General features: G+C 47.5%; 1 protein-coding gene across 2 annotated transcripts in view; it reads right to left on the reverse strand.

Annotated features, from left to right (window-relative positions):
* RBL1 (RB transcriptional corepressor like 1) overlaps nucleotides 1–15,873 on the reverse strand; it is a 126,028-nt gene that overhangs the window by 58,313 nt on the left and 51,842 nt on the right. For both annotated transcript variants that reach the window (XM_077251920.1, XM_077251918.1), the window contains exons 11-14: nucleotides 15,408–15,511; nucleotides 8,729–8,866; nucleotides 3,443–3,604; nucleotides 3,196–3,328 (exon numbers count right to left, since the gene is read on the reverse strand). In XM_077251920.1, coding sequence (XP_077108035.1) covers nucleotides 3,196–3,328; nucleotides 3,443–3,604; nucleotides 8,729–8,866; nucleotides 15,408–15,511 — 537 coding nt within the window. The remainder of the gene's footprint in view (nucleotides 1–3,195; nucleotides 3,329–3,442; nucleotides 3,605–8,728; nucleotides 8,867–15,407; nucleotides 15,512–15,873) is intronic.

Genomic DNA, 15,873 nt, shown 5'->3' on the forward strand with positions numbered 1-15,873 from the left:
CGGCATCAAATCATCCTTCATTAGATAATGATTAATAGCAAATAAACCTAAATTCATGGCTGATATTAGAGTAAAGAGATTTAAATATCAAGTGTGATGAGGAGACTGTCCGTCAATGGTGGAAGGGTTTGGAGCAGACTGATCAAATGTGTGGTATGACTAATAGGCCTGGATGCAGGAGGGGGGTACATGGAGGCGACACTCCATGTTCCCATCTATTATTGGTGTGGGGAGAGCGGTGCCCTGAAGGGACCTGTTAACTCAAAAAGATCTCAGGCATATCGTAGCAAGCGATGCAGGAGGGGGTACGTGGAGGCGACACTCCCCATTCCCACCTCTTGTAGATTTGGGGAGAGCGGAGCCCTTAAGGGATCCGTTGCCCCTCTGTAATCCTTTGAAAAATATTGGGAATAAAAATAAAATCAAATTCAGATGTGGTCTGAAAATCAGACCTCCTAGAAAATCAATGCCTCCTACTGACACTAAACTTGAACTGGTTCAGCTGGAGCCAGTGTCTGGGTGTATACTGCAGGAGCTAATCATTTTGTGTCTACTTAGTGTCAGCCTCCTAGTGGCAACAGCATAACACCCATGGTCCTGTGTCCTCCAATGAGGCGCAGGAGATATAGGCGTTTCAGATCTTAGATTTGGAAATTAAAAAGAAACCTTCAATAACACTACATTTATAAATCCCTTTAATCAAAAGCCTGTTTTTAAATAAGTACCTTTTAATTTTGTTAGGCGACTATGTAGATAAAAGAAAAGTGTACATTTTGCAGTTTTTATCCTGACTACTGGGACATCCACTATAGGTCTCTCCATTTGTTGAAGTGGTCTTATCATTGTAAATAACTAAATTTGCAAAGTACTTCTATAAACAAGCAACTTTGAAATCATCAAAAAATTTTTCTCAAGAATAGAGGGTTTTGTATAGTTAACCATTTGTTGAATAGGTTTATGGCCACCTATGTGGTCTGTGGCCAGTCTCCTAAGCAAGGAAAGCAGTGACTAGAAGCTCTTTTCTCTAGATCTTGCAAACGATGCGCTCTGATGTTAGAGGGAAAGCTGCCTCTGCCTGTATTACCAGAAAGCACAAAGTTGGTTCCAACAGCTCACTCAGGCAGCTGCACGAACTATCAATCAGGAGCAACACACACACACACACACACACACACACACACACACACACACATCTCCCAGCAAGCAGAAGGCTTCGGAGTGGTGCATTCCTATTCAATAAGATGAGAACACGCCTTTATCTGACTGGGTTAACCCCTTCCCGACATGTGACGGAATAGTACATCACATGTCGGGACCCCCGCTTTGATGTGCGCTCCGGCGGTGAGCGCACATCAAAGTCGCGACATGTCAGCTGTTTTTTACAGCTGACATGTGCGCGCAATAGCGGCGGGTGAAATCGCGATCACCCGCCGCTATTAACTAGTTAAATGCCGCTGTCAAATGCAGACAGCGGCATTTAACTACCGCATCCGGCCGTGCGGCCGGATATGAGCGCATCGCCGACCCCCGTCACATGATCGGGGGTCGGCGATGCTCCTCCATTGTAACCATAGAGGTCCTTGAGACCTCTATGGTTACTGATTACCGGTGGCTGTGAGCGCCCCCCTGTGGTCGGCGCTCACAGCACACCTGCATTTTAGCTACATAACAGCGATCTGATGATCGCTGTTATGTAGCAGAGCCGATCGTGCTGTGCCTGCTTCTAGCCTCCCATGGAGGCTATAGAAGCATGACAAAAGTAAAAAAAAAAAGTTTTTAAAAATGTGAAAAAAAAAAAATATATAAAAGTTTAAATCACCCCCCTTTCGCCCCAATCAAAATAAATCAATAAAAATAAACCCCAACCTACACATATTTGGTATCGCCGCGTTCAGAATCGCCCGATCTATCAATAAAAAAAAAAGCATTAACCTGATCGCTAAATGGCGTAATGAGAAAAAAATTCGAAACGCCAGATTTACGTTTTTTTGGTCGCCACGACATTGCATAAAATGCAATAACGGGCGATCAAAAGAACGTATCTACACCAAAATGCTATCATTAAAAACGCCAGCTCGGCACGCAAAAAATAAGCCCTCACCTGACCCCAGATCACGAAAAATGGAGACGCTACGAGTATCGGAAAATGGCGCAATTTTGTTTTGTTTTTTGCAAAGTTTGGAATTTTTTTTCACCACTTAGGTGAAAAATAACCTAGTCATGTTAGGTGTCTATGAACTCGTAGTGACCTGGAGAATCATAATGGCAGGTCAGTTTTAGCATTTAGTGAACCTAGCAAAATAGGCAAGCAAAAAACAAGTGTGGGATTGCACTTTTTTTGCAATTTCACTGCACTTGGAATTTTTTTCCCGTTTTCTAGTACACGACATGCTAAAACCAATGATGTCGTTCAAAAGTACAACTCGTCCCGCAAAAAATAAGCCCTCACATGGCCAAATTGACAGAAAAATAAAAAAGTTATGGCTCTGGGAAGGAGGGGAGCGAAAAACGAAAAACGGAAAAAGCTCCGGGGGTGAAGGGGTTAAACAAATATCACTACATGGGAGATTTCTTCGAATTCTGTACACTAAATAGATTTACACAGATGACAAGAGCGAGAAACAACCAAACAAAAAAAAAAACTTTGCAGATCCCATCGTGGTGTCTAAAAAAGGGTTTGTTTTTTTTTCCCCTGAAGACTCAGGCTATGTGCCCACGTTGCAAAAGGTCTGCAGAATTTTCCTGAGCAAAACCAGACTCCCTGCGCAGGAAATCCGCTCGCGGTTTTTTTTTTTTTTTTTGGCGCTTTTCTCAAGTTTTTTTCCGGAGCTTCCCAATGCAATAATATAGCTGCAAAATTGCAAAAAATCTGCAAAATTAATGAACATGATGCGTTTTTTTCTGCGATGCGTTTTTGCGGAAAAAAAAAAAAAAGCAGCATGGGCACAAAAATTGCAGAATGCATTAAAACGATGGGATGCTTAATGTAAGTGTTTTTGCAGCAGAAAACCACTGCAAAAACGAGAAGAAAATGCTAAAAATCCTGAACGTAGGCACATGGCCTAAATGTCAGAGATACTTTCAGGCCGAATAACAATCTTTTCAACTGGCTAAGTCCATACACCCCACTACCCTCCCTTACACAGACAATATACATGGCTACATTTGAAGTATACAAGTCAAAAGTAACTATACCTCTTCTGCAAGAGCCTCCAAGATCCGTGCGGACTTCTTTCAAACGAGGATGAATGATTGGCGAAGCAGGCATCATAGGGAGATGTCCTAAGCCTGCATCATTGCCAGATTCAAAGTTGCTTGGCATTATAACCTGAAAGTGAAAAATAAATATGAAAAACACAATCAATATACCCGAGGTAGGTTCAGTAGTATAATTACCACCTTTGAGATATGCATCCACATACAATTTGTGCACTATACATACCTCCTCACAGGTTGGCACAGTCTCTGATGCCCGAAGCAGGTCCCACAGAACAGAGCTGTCTGTCCAGGCTCGTTCCTCCAAGATCTGTTCCTCAATGCTGTTAAGGTGTTTCACCATATCTCGTGACAACCCATCCTCTGACCGGATGAACACTTCAATGACCTATGTGATAAACAGATTTTAATTATTTCTTCTCTAGATATTTTACCTGCTGCAAATAGGCTTTTGAAGAGTACAATGAAACTGCTGCTCCAGGTTGATGGCTTCCTTCCCCAGAAACTAGCGTTTAGTCAAGGGCGCACTCAAATAGTAAAGTTTTGGGTCCGAAGCCAACAACTACTATTTGGGCACAGACCCCGAACAATGACATCCCTAGGAAGTCAGTGTTACTGTTCGGGTTTGGCACCCATCAGGTATTTCCCATGCTGCCATCGTAAGATTACCACCACCAGTTAGAACGCCTGCAGCTGTGACAGGCGATAGAAAGTTTACCTTCGATCAGAGGCGTTGGCTGATGTGAGTACAAGCTCAATTTTTGTGTTTTTTCTTAGTATTTTTGCATTCTGTGCAAGCTGGGGTGTGGCTTCCCTTTCCTGAGCTGGAAATCACCAGACTGGTGTCCACTGGTTGGGACTGTACTTTTTGTCTGCCCTTATTCACACACCGAGGTCAACTTTGACACATGGTAAGGTTTTTAATATTAGACAGTGTAGGACTTCCCGATCAGAGTCAACTTGTCGATGGCGGGATGGCTTTTATGCTATTTTTTATCAAAAATAGTATTCTTAAGAACTCTTGCTTTTTACTTAGTTACAGCAGGGTTTTTGCTCACTTTGTTTCTTATAGGTTTTGTATAAGATGCAATAATGCAGCAAGTGTCCGATTCATGATGTCTGTGCTCCAGGCAGCATGAATGTCACAACATATTCGTTTTAAAAGAGTAACCATATGTTAAAGTAATTTTTCAGAAAAATAAGTGTATAACACCCCCCAGTGTCGGAATTTCTCTGGGGTCTCGGCAGTGTTGCAATCGCCGTTAACAGAATAAAGGCAACTGCAAAAAAAAAAAATGGGACAAGTTATTTCTGTATCACTTCATTGGGAGGGACACACGTAACCATGGGTGTATGCTGCTTTCGCAAGGAGGCTGACACTAGGCAAAAAGGAACAAAGCACCTCATCATCAGTATACACCCACTGACAGGCACCAAGTACCTCACTAAGCTTTTTGCTTGTAGGAGGCGGACCTGGATCTGCTCCCAGATCCATTTTCATATTCCCTGTGTTTGTTTATTAACCTTTTTCCCTTTGTCTTTCAGGTTCCTTTTTCTTAGGGTAACAGGGTGTAATTTCTCACTCTGTTTTCCTGTACCTATGCGACAGAGAGCAGTGTGGTGTCACCCACTCAGTCCCGCAAGGCAGGATCTGATCCCCTGTCACCTTTACGGGTGCTTTAGGGTGATTCCAGGTGGAGAGGGCTGGGAGAAAGACTGTGGGCACTAGCGGTGGCCTCCCCCTTCTTGTAAGGGATTGACGCTGTCTTCTGCACCATCTGGATACGGTGCGGGAAGGAGGATCCCTGATTCTGGTGACCCTCACCCACCTGAGGGCTCCTGATGTGATCCTGATCGTTGCAGAGGGACCGGGACTCACCGCAGGTATGTCTCCCTCCTCAGCAAGCAGTCCCTGACCTGGTGGACGCTATCAGCATCAGTCCTACGTGGGAAGTCCTTCCTTCCTCTCCACGGACAGGTCACCACCAATGCCAGTCTCCTCGGTTGGGGAGCGATTTTTCTACATCACACAGCACAGGGTCGCTGGAGCCCCCAAGAAGCCACTCTCCCCATCAATCTCCTTTCATAGCAATTTTTGCAGATAAATATTTCATGTGTACATTATATAGCGCTCCCCCCCCCCCCCCCCCATTTTCCAATGCAGTAATGCATTTTCTATGTTCTAGAGTAAACATTCTTAGTAAATCATGGTACAACCTTTATCGTTTGTCAATTTATATGCTTTTTTTGGTTGGCGCCTGTTCACACTAGCTTGGATGTGCTGGTCTTTTTCTCCATTTGTATTATAGCCTTTTTGGACATGCGCACTCCCACTCCCATCAGCCACAGGTTATTTTAAGTAGTTAGCTAGCCCACTTCTGACCCATAAATTGTAGGCTTTTTTGCCCAGGAGAGGTGACAAAACCGGACGAGGACACAATTTACGAAGGATGCCTTGACGTGGCAATTGGGCTCACATATATGGGCCAATCTATGCGCGAAGTACCTTCCTTTTTTCATAGCAATTTTTGCAGATACATTTTTCATTTGTACATTTTATAGTGCTTTTTCCCCCCCCATTTTCTATGGCAGTAATGCATTTTCTATGTTCTAGAGTAATAATTCTTGGTAAATCGTGGTGCAACCTTTATCATTTTTCAATTTCTGAAGTACAATATGTCATGATAAAAAACAATCTCAGTGGGATACATTGAAGCGTTCTAGAGCTATAACTTCAATAACTTCATAAAGCGACAGTTGTCAGAATTGTAAAAATTGGCTTGGTCATTAACCCCTTCATGACCGTGGGATTTTTCGTTTTTCCGTGTTCGTTTCACTCCCCTCCTTCCCAGAGCCATACCTTTTTTATTTTTCCGTCAATTTGGCCATGTGAGGGCTTATTTTTTGCGGGACGAGTTGTAATTTTGAACGACATCATTGGTTTTACCATGTCGTGTACTAGAAAACGGGAAAAAAATTCCAAGTGCGGTGAAATTGCAAAAAAAGTGCAATCCCACACTTGTTTTTTGCTTGGCTTTTTTGCTAGGTTCACTAAATGCTAAAACTGACCTGCCATTATGATTCTCCAGGTCATTACGAGTTCATAGACACCTAACATGACTAGGTTATTTTTTACCTAAGTGGTGAAAAAAAAATTCCAAACTTTGCTAAAAAAAAAAAAAAAAAAAAATTGCGCCATTTTCCGATACTCGTAGCGTCTCCATTTTTCATGATCTGGGGTCAGTTGAGGGCTTATTTTTTGCGTGCCGAGCTGGCGTTTTTAAGGATTCCAATTCGGTGCAGATACGTTCTTTTGATTGCCCGTTATTGCATTTTAATGCAATGTCGTGGCTACCAAAAAAACGTAATTCTGGCGTTACGATTTTTTTTCTCGTTACGCCGTTTAGCGATCAGGTTAATGCTTTTTTTTATTGATAGATCGGGCGATTCTGAACGTGGCGATACCAAATATGTGTAGATTTGATTTTTTTTTTTATTGATTTATTTTGATTGGGGCGAAAGGGGGGGTGATTTAAACTTTTATAATTTTTTTTATTTTTTTCACATTTTTTTTTTTAACTTTTGCCATGCTTCAATAGCCTCCATGGGAGGCTAGAAGCAGGCACAGCACGATCGCCTCTGCTACATAGCAGCGATCTGCTGTTCGCTGCTATGTAGCAGAAAATCAGGTGTGCTGTGAGTGCCGACCACAGGGTGGCGCTCACAGCTACCCGGCGATCAGTAACCATAGAGGTCTCAAGGACCTCTATGGTTACAATGGAGAAGCATCGCCGACCTCCGATCATACGATGCGCGTTTGACAGCGGCATTTAACTAGTTAATAGCGGCGGGTGAATCGCGATTTCACCCGCCGCTATTGCGGGCACATGTCAGCTGTTCAAAACAGCTGACATGTCCCGGCTTTGATGCGGGCTCACCGCGGAGCCCTGCATCAAAGCAGGGGAGCTGACATCGGACGTACTATCCCGTCCGATGTCAGTAAGGGGTTAAGTACCAAATTGGCTCTGTCACTAAGGGCTTAAACTCTGCTCATCATATGACATATCCTGCATTTCTACTAGTTTTTCCCTTTGAGAGCTCTTTAACTTGCAAGTGACCCTGAGCTGATGGGAGAAGACTAGCTGCTATGATGTCTCCCAGACACAGCACACAGGAAGGGATTCCTGCAGTAATGGGAAGTGTAGCTGTGAATCCAACTCTGGGATAAGCCAGACATTCAGTGCACAAATGATCCGTCTCTTGTACTTCCTCCAATATCCCCATATAATTCAACATGTTCTGTAACCTGCCATTTCACTGTGCTGGCAGGCATTCTTGTGCTGAGCAGTAAGTAGTTGAGTTATGTTGTTTTTTCAAAGTGAATGATGAATTTAGGAGGTAGGGGGAGAGATGGCTCATAAGTGGAGAATATATTTCCCTGATAACGTATTACACAGTTTCTTATATGTACTTGAACTATTGATTTAAGTTTTACAGTGGCCATTTAAGGACCATTTTTATATAACCTCTTAAGGCTGAGTCACACATAACGATATCGTTAACGATATCGTTGCAACGTCACGCTTTTGGTGACGTAGCAACGATCCCGCTAACGATCTCGTTATGTGTGACAGCGACCAACGATCAGGCCCCTGCTGGGAGATCGTTGGTCGTTAGGAATGGTCAGGACCATTTTTTGGTCGCTGTCCACCCGCTGTCATCGCTGGATCGGCGTGTGTGACGCCGATCCAGCGATGTGTTCACTTGTAACCAGGGTAAATATCAGGTTACTAAGCGCAGGGCCGCGCTTAGTAACCCGATGTTTACCCTGGTTACCATTGTAAAAGTAAAAAAAAAAAAAAAAAAAAAAAAAAAAAAAAAAACAGTACATACTCACACTCTGATGTCTGTCACGTCCCCCGGCGTCCACAGGGTTACGCGCTGCTGCCGTGAGCTTCCCTGCACTGACTGTCAGCGCCGGCCGTAAAGCAGAGCACAGCGGTGACGTCACCGCTGTTACTGCCGGCGCTGACACATTCAGTGCAGGGAAGCTCTCGGCAGCAGCGCGTGCATTAGCATCGCTCTTGCCGAAAGCAGTTTTAACCCTGTGGACGCCGGGGGACGTGACAGACATCAGAATGTGAGTGAGTATGTACTGTTTTTTTTTTTTACTTTTACAATGGTAACCAGGGTAAATATCGGGTTACTAAGCGCGGCCCTGCGCTTAGTAACCCGATGTTTACCCTGGTTACCGGGGTGCTGCAGGGGGACTTCGGCATCGTTGAAGACACTTTCAACTATGCCGAAGTCGTTCCCCTGATCGTTGGTTGCTGGAGAGAGCTGTCTGTGTGACAGCTCCCCAGCGACCACACAACGACTTACCAACGATCACGGCCAGGTCGTGTCGCTGGTCGTGATCGTTGGTAAGTCGTTTAGTGTAACTCCAGCTTTAGACTTTGGAAGTTGAACCTTGCAACAATTTCCCCCCCCCCCCCCCCCCCAGCTAATTTACCTTGTAGAAATAGAATGGACTAAGGTTAAGTACTTCAATAGTCCAAGGAAATTTTCGAGGAGAACTATAAGCAAATAGAACAATTTCTAAACAGCATGTCAGCAGAGATTGGTGAAAAATATCCTGCTCCAGTAATGCCTACAAAAGAAAAAAAAAAAAAAAAGACAGAGTTTTACAATGGCGATGTATAGGTTTGTAGAATGTAGTCAGATCTTGAAGTTAAATTGCATTAGATCTGTAGGTGACATAAATACTTGAAATTTGGCCACAAAAACCAGTTACAGTTCTCAAAAAATATGTAAATTAAGATGTATTTCACCCACATGTAGAAACTGCTACTGAATCAACACCTGCAACACAGTCATGCAACTGCAATATTTACTGCACCTCATCACCTGAATGCATCACTCTCTAAGGGTATGTGTCCACGATCAGTAATTGCTGCGGGATTGACACTGAATATTTATGCAGCGTCAAACCCGCTGCAGCCAGCTGTAACAGCATAGTGGATGGGATTTCAAGAAATTCCATGTCCACGATGCGTCCACAGACGCCTACGGATATCCTGTGGAGACTAACATGCGGCGCATCTCTTACTTCAATAGAAATGTATTGACTGCGGTAAATCTGCATGGTTCAGTGAACACATTTGAATTTACCTTTGCTCAATAGACGGCAGCGCTTTGTACGCAGCAAAGAGGGATTTTTGGTTCTTACCGTAAAATCTCTTTCTTGGAGCCTTCATTGGGGGACACAGGTAACCATGGGTGTATGCCGTTGTCACTAGGAGGCTGACACTATGCAAATAAAGAAGTAACTCCTCCCCGGCAGTATACACCCTCCGACAGGCACCAGGCAACTCAGTTGGTGCAAAAGCAGTAGTAGGAACAGGTAATATAAAACTCAACCTATGTACCAACCCACAACAACGGCCAATTGGCCAACACGGTACAACTTCAAGGGAGGGTGCTGTGTCCCCCAATGAAGGCTCCAAGAAAAAGATTTTACGGTAAGAACCAAAAATCCCTCTTTCTTTCTCGCATCATTGGGGGACACAGGTAACCATGGGACGTCCAAAAGCAGTCCCTAGGGTGGGATATTCTGCAGAAAAAGAGGAGTTAGGTCGGCCGGTCAGAAACCGCTGCCTGCAGTATCCTCCTACCCAGGCTTGCATCCGCAGAAGCCCGAGTATGCACCTTGTAGAATTTTACAAAGGTGTGAATGGATGACCACGTTGCGGCCTTGCAAACTTGCGAGGCTGAAGCTTGGTGACGAACTGCCAGGAAGCTCCCACAGCCTGGGTAGAGTGAGCCTTTACCCCCGAAGGGTATGAACACGGTATGCCTCCAGAACCGCCGAACGGATCCAACGAGCAATTGTGGACTTGGAGGCGGGGAGTCCCTTTGGACGCCCATCCGAGACGACGAACAGAGGATCGGCCTGACGAAAAGAGGCAGTTCTGGCGAGGTAAATTCGGATAGCCCTGACCACATCCAACTTGTGAAGAGAATTCTCCAGTGGATGAACCGGGGAAGGGCAAAAGAAAGGAAGGACAATGTCCTCATTGTTGTGAAAAGATGAGACAACCTTCGGTAAAAAGGAAGGAACCGGACAAAGAACCACCTTGTCCTGATGCAGGACTAGAAAGGGAGAACGACAGGATAATGCCGCCAGCTCTGACACCCTTCTAATGGAAGTGATGGCGACCAAAGAGGCTACCTTCCAGGATAGAAGCGAGAAGGAAACGTCCTGAAGCGGTTCAAAGGGCGCATGCTGGAGGGCGTCTAAGACGAGGTTGAGATCCCAAGGCTCGACAGGAGAACGATAAGGGGGAGCTATATGAGCGACCCCCTGGATGAAGGTCCTCACCTGAGGCAGGGAAGCCAGGTCTCTTTGAAAAAGAAGGGACAGAGCGGAAATCTGAACCTTCAAGGTGCTAAGGGAAAGACCCGCATCTAGGCCCGTTTGAAGGAAGCTGAGAAGGGAAGGAAGGGTAAAGGTCATAGGAAACAAATTGTTGTCCTGACACCACCGGAAAAAAGCCTTCCAACACCTGTGGTAAATACGCGAGGAAGCCGGTTTTCTCGCCCTAATCATAGTCTGGATGACGCTATGAGAAAAACCCGTGTTCTTCAGGACCGCAGCCTCAACGGCCATACCGTTAAATTCAGAGACCGAGAATTCGGGTGGAAGAGTACAGGGACCCCTTCTGTCTTGATCTTTTTTATGACCCTTGGGATCAAGGGGAGGAGTGGGAACAGATAGGGCAGCAGGACTGAGTCCACGGGATCACGAGTGCGTCACATCCGACAGCCATCGGATCCCGAGATCTGGAGACGTACTGGGGAACCTTGTGGTTTGCCCGGGAGGCCATCAAGTCGACGTCTGGAACGCTGGCAAATCTGGCTGAAGATTGCGGGAAGAAGAGACCACTCGCCCGCCACGATGCCCTGGCGACTTAGAAAGTCGGCTTCCCAATTGTCCACCCCTGGTGTGTGGACGGCTGACAGAGAGGGAACGTGACCCTCCGCCCAACGCAGAATTTTTGCCACTTCCGCCATGACTTGTGTGCTGTGAGTCCTTCCCTGATGGTTTATGTAAGCCACGGCCGTGGCGTTGTCCGACTGAATGCGGACCGCTTTCCCTGAAAGAAGAGACTCCCAGCGGATGAGGGCTAGGAAGATGGCTCTGATTTCCAAGAGGTTGATAGGGAGGCGCGCCTCCTGAGCAGTCCAGCGGCCCTGGGCCGTGAGGTGGAGAAAAACTGCTCCACAACCTTGGAGACTGGCGTCGGTGGTGATCACCTGCCAGTGGGGAGGGAGAAATGACCTCCCGCGCAGCATGGAGGTGGACAGCGTCCACCAAGAGAGAGACTGTTTCACTTTGAGAGAGAGGCGAAGCGGGCGATCCAGGGAAAGTGGATTCCTGTCCCAGGCCGACAGAAGGGCCAGCTGGAGGGGACGAGAGTGGAACTGGGCATAGGGGACCGCCTCCATGGAGGCGACCATCTTTCCCAGAACCCTCATGGCGAGGCGGAGAGACGGAGGATTCGGGTTCTTTAGTGCTCTGACCCCCCCGACGAAGAGAAAGGAACTTCTCCTTGGGGAGAAAGACCTGAGCCTGAGAGGTATCGAATTCCATGCCCAGGAACTCCAGCCGCTGAGATGGAATCAGGGAAGACTTCTGGTAGTTGATTATCCAGCCGAGGCGAAGAAGCGTGTCCAGAGTAAGCTGGAGGCTCTGGCTGCAATCCCAACGGGACGGCCCTTGATCAAGAGGTCATCGAGGTATGGGATTACCAGAATCCCCTTTGAACGTAGGATGGCCATGACAGCTGCCATGACCTTCGTAAAGACCCTGGCGCAGACGCCAGACCGAAAGGGAGGGCCGTGAACTGATAGTGATGACCCTGGATCGCGAACCGGAGGAATCTCTGATGACGTACGCAAATAGGGACGTGAAGGTACGCATCTCGGATATCCACGGAACACAGAAACTCCCCCGGTTCCATAGACGCGATCACCGAGCGTAGAGATTCCATCCTGAAACGCCGAATCCGGAGATGGCGGTTCAGCCACTTGAGATCCAAAATTGGACAAAGAGAACCGTCCTTTTTTGGAACCACGGACAGGTTTGAGTAAAAACCCAAAAACCTCCCACGATGAGGCACCGGAACTACGGAGAAGTCCTGAGAGGTGGGAGGGCTGTTTGGGAGGACGAGAGCAGGAAACGTCTTCCTGGGGGCGAAGAAAATTCTATCTTATAGCCCGAAGTGACGATCTCCCTGACCCAGGCGACGTCGACTACCGATAGCCACACCTCTGAGAACAGGAGAAGTCGACCTCCCACCCTGGAGGGATTTCCAGGTGGGGGCGACCCGTCATTTATTAAAGGACCTGTGGCCCCGAGATCCAGATGGTGTTGTGGGGTGGCTCTTAGCTCTCCAGCACGGTTGAGGCCTGAAAGAAGGTTTCCTTCGGTCCCCTTGCGAGGAAGAACGGTCCTGGTTGGAGTTTCCTGAGGAGGCGAAGGACCGAAAGGGACGAAAGGACTGGGGGCCCCTCCTGTTGAAGGGACGTTTAGGCTTGGACTGGGGTAAGGAGGTACTCTTACCACCCGTAGCATCCGAGATCATTTGATCCAGCTGTGTGCCGAAGAGTCTAGAACCCTGGAAGGGCAGACCAGTGAGGGATTTTTTTTTTTGTTAGAAGCGGGGTCAGCGTTCCACGCTTTTAGCCAAAGGACCCGGCGAATGGCCACAATGTTGCCGTTAGCCCTGGTGGAGCAGGCCGCTGCATCAAGGGAGGCATTCATGAGGTATTTTCCTGCAAGAGAAATCTGATGCGCCAAATCAGACAGTTCCTCAGCAGGAGCAGAGGCCAAAATGCCCCTGCGCAGGGTTTTGGCCCAGGCTGAGACAGCCTTGGCTACCCAGGACGAGGCGAAACTAGGGCAAAGGGAGGCTCCGGAAGCCTCAAATGCCGATTTTGCTAATGCCTCGATTTGCCTGTCCGTGGGGTCCTTAAGGGAAGCTGCGTCCGGGATAGACAGAACCGTCTGCGAAGATAGCCTGGAGACGGGCGGGTCGACTTTAGGAGACTCGGACCATTTGGAGACAAGGTCAGAGTGAAAAGGGTATAACACGTCAAGCAGTTTCCTGCCAGGGAAACGCTTGCCAGGGTTTTCCCAGTGTGTAGAGGTAGTGTTGTCAAACTCCCTGTGATTACGAAAAACAAAAAAACCTAGAAGGACGTTTAATCCGTTTAAACACAACGGAGACGTCCTGAGAGCTCACTTCAACCTCCTTAAGATCAAGCTTCTGAATGATAGCCGAAATAAGGCTATCAACCATCTCCTGTGTTTCGGAAGTCTGATCTGCATCAGAGACAGATTCCGACTGAGAGGATAGATCAGACCCGACGTCCGCCTACGAGGAGGGGGAACGGGCAGATAGGGGTATCCAGTCCAGGGAACTGGACGAGGATCTAGATAAGGTCCGTTTTCTGTCTCTTTTGTCCAGTCTGCCTCTGAGGGTCTAGGACAGGTGCAAGCGAATCGCCGTGTGAGGCGTTCGTGGCACTGGTGGCATTAGAGAGAAGCAGGATACGTTCAAGTGCCTGGACCAGGGACTGAGAAACCTTAGTCAGGTCGGACACTGATTGAGACATTGCAACAGCCCACTCCGGGGGAGGGGGGGGGGTGCACTCATCCCGGGACCTAGGAGCTTCTTGAGGAGCTGACATGATGGGAGGAACGCAGGACGGGCAAAAGGGTGAAGGGTGACCTGAGGCCCACTTTTTCTTACAGTGAGCGCAGGCGTAATGTATGGCTGTGTAGTGGCAAAGGCCGGGGTGGGGTCGGACATAGGTGGATATTACCTTGTCCTGGAGCGGAGAAGTACTGCCGGGAGGAGTAGAGCCCGAGAGAGCAGTAGCGCTGAGCCTGCCAAAAAAACCAGTGACAGCGGCAGCTGCAGGTGCCCGTGTTCCCCTGAAAAACTTCTGTCCCACGCGGTGAGCAGACGCTGACAGGGAGCAGGATGCGGTAAAGAGCGCGGAGACAGCGCGGCGCTGTGGGCGGGCACAAGCGCTGAAGGGGAAGCAGAAGAAACGCCCCCAACAGCACTGAAAGATTACTGGCCGCAATAATACCGTCCGCCACCAGAGGGCGCTCAAGCGCCAAAAAGAAAGTGAAGAAAAAGCCAGGAGGAAAAAACTCCTGGCCGCAATAATGACGGCCGCCACCAGAGGGCGCTCAAGCGCCAAAAAAGGATTAAAGCCAGGAGAGACAGAGAAAAAAATGGCGGGAAAGAATGCCGGCGTTAATGTGAAGCCTTTCCCCACGGTTTAGCGCATCCCAGCGCCTGAAAATGCGACCCTCTCTCCTATCCCCGGGGTAAGCCTGGTAAGCTATATGGAGATCTCTGCAGGGCAGGGAGAGGGAAGGAAGGGGGGCGGGGGGGGCTTTGTTGATTGAAGATCCCTTACCTGGAGATGAGGAACCACCAGGATCCCTTGTAGACTAGAGGGTGCTGGAAGAAGTCCTCCTTCCCGCGCCACAAACTCTCCGGCGCAGAAGTGACCGCCGTCTTCCTCTCAGCCCACTCCGAGGAGAGGGATGAGAAGGGGAAAATGGGCAGGACTGGCCACCGAGGAAGAAGGTCACCCTGACAGGGGACAAGTCCTGCCCAGCGGGTCCGAGAGGGTGCGATGTGGGTGATACCACACTGCTCTCTCGGTCGCTCAAAGTGGGGAAAACAGGGTGAGAAAACTGCACCGTTACCCTGAAGGAAAAATCTGAAAAAGAAAGGGAAAAGGTTAATAAACAAAACAAATCCTTGTAAAAGAAATGCGGATCTGGGGTTAGATCCAGGTCCGCCTCCTACAGACACTAAGCAAAAACTGAGTTGCCTGGTGCCTGTCGGAGGGTGTATACTGCCGGGGAGGAGTTACTTCTTCTTTATTTGCATAGTGTCAGCCTCCTAGTGACAGCAGCATACACCCATGGTTACCTGTGTCCCCCAATGAGGCGAGAAAGAAACATGCGCTGCGTCTAAAGCACTGCTACATCCGGATCGTGGGCACCCAGCCTACGAGTCAGGTGCCAAATAATTTCAGTGAATTTTTAGCCTACAGTTAAGCATCAATGTGAGGAAAGGTCAAGTAGTTTCTCGTCTTACCGTCAAGTCTTTCCCATTAAGCCTCCTGATTTCTTGAAAAACAATAGATTCTAATACTTTATAGTACAAAATCTCGGCCAGCTTCCATCGATTAACAGCAAAGTCTGAAAATAGAAAACAAAGATAGGCCTTGTTGTTTATTAATGTACATAAGTGCTTTAATATGCAAAAGTTGCAGTTTAGAATTTTCTATTAAACAGGTTAGAGGGGGGTCCTACAAATAACTTTATTCAGTCCATCATCGTGAACTAGTTTAAATGACTAAAATAGCGTGTATTCACTCTCCGCTGTTCCAGCAACGTCTCTCCTCTACAGAGTTGCCTTTGTTTTACAAGCTGCCCTACATGGACTACAGAGCACATCACCTCTGCAGACATCACTGAGCTCAGCTGATGTAGACGGTGACGTACACTGTAGTGGCGACATCACTGCTGCAAAAGTAATGCCAAATGTATTAACTAAAACA

The sequence above is a fragment of the Ranitomeya variabilis genome, chromosome 4, assembly GCF_051348905.1.
Source record: "Ranitomeya variabilis isolate aRanVar5 chromosome 4, aRanVar5.hap1, whole genome shotgun sequence".
Lineage (NCBI taxonomy): Eukaryota > Metazoa > Chordata > Amphibia > Anura > Dendrobatidae > Ranitomeya > Ranitomeya variabilis.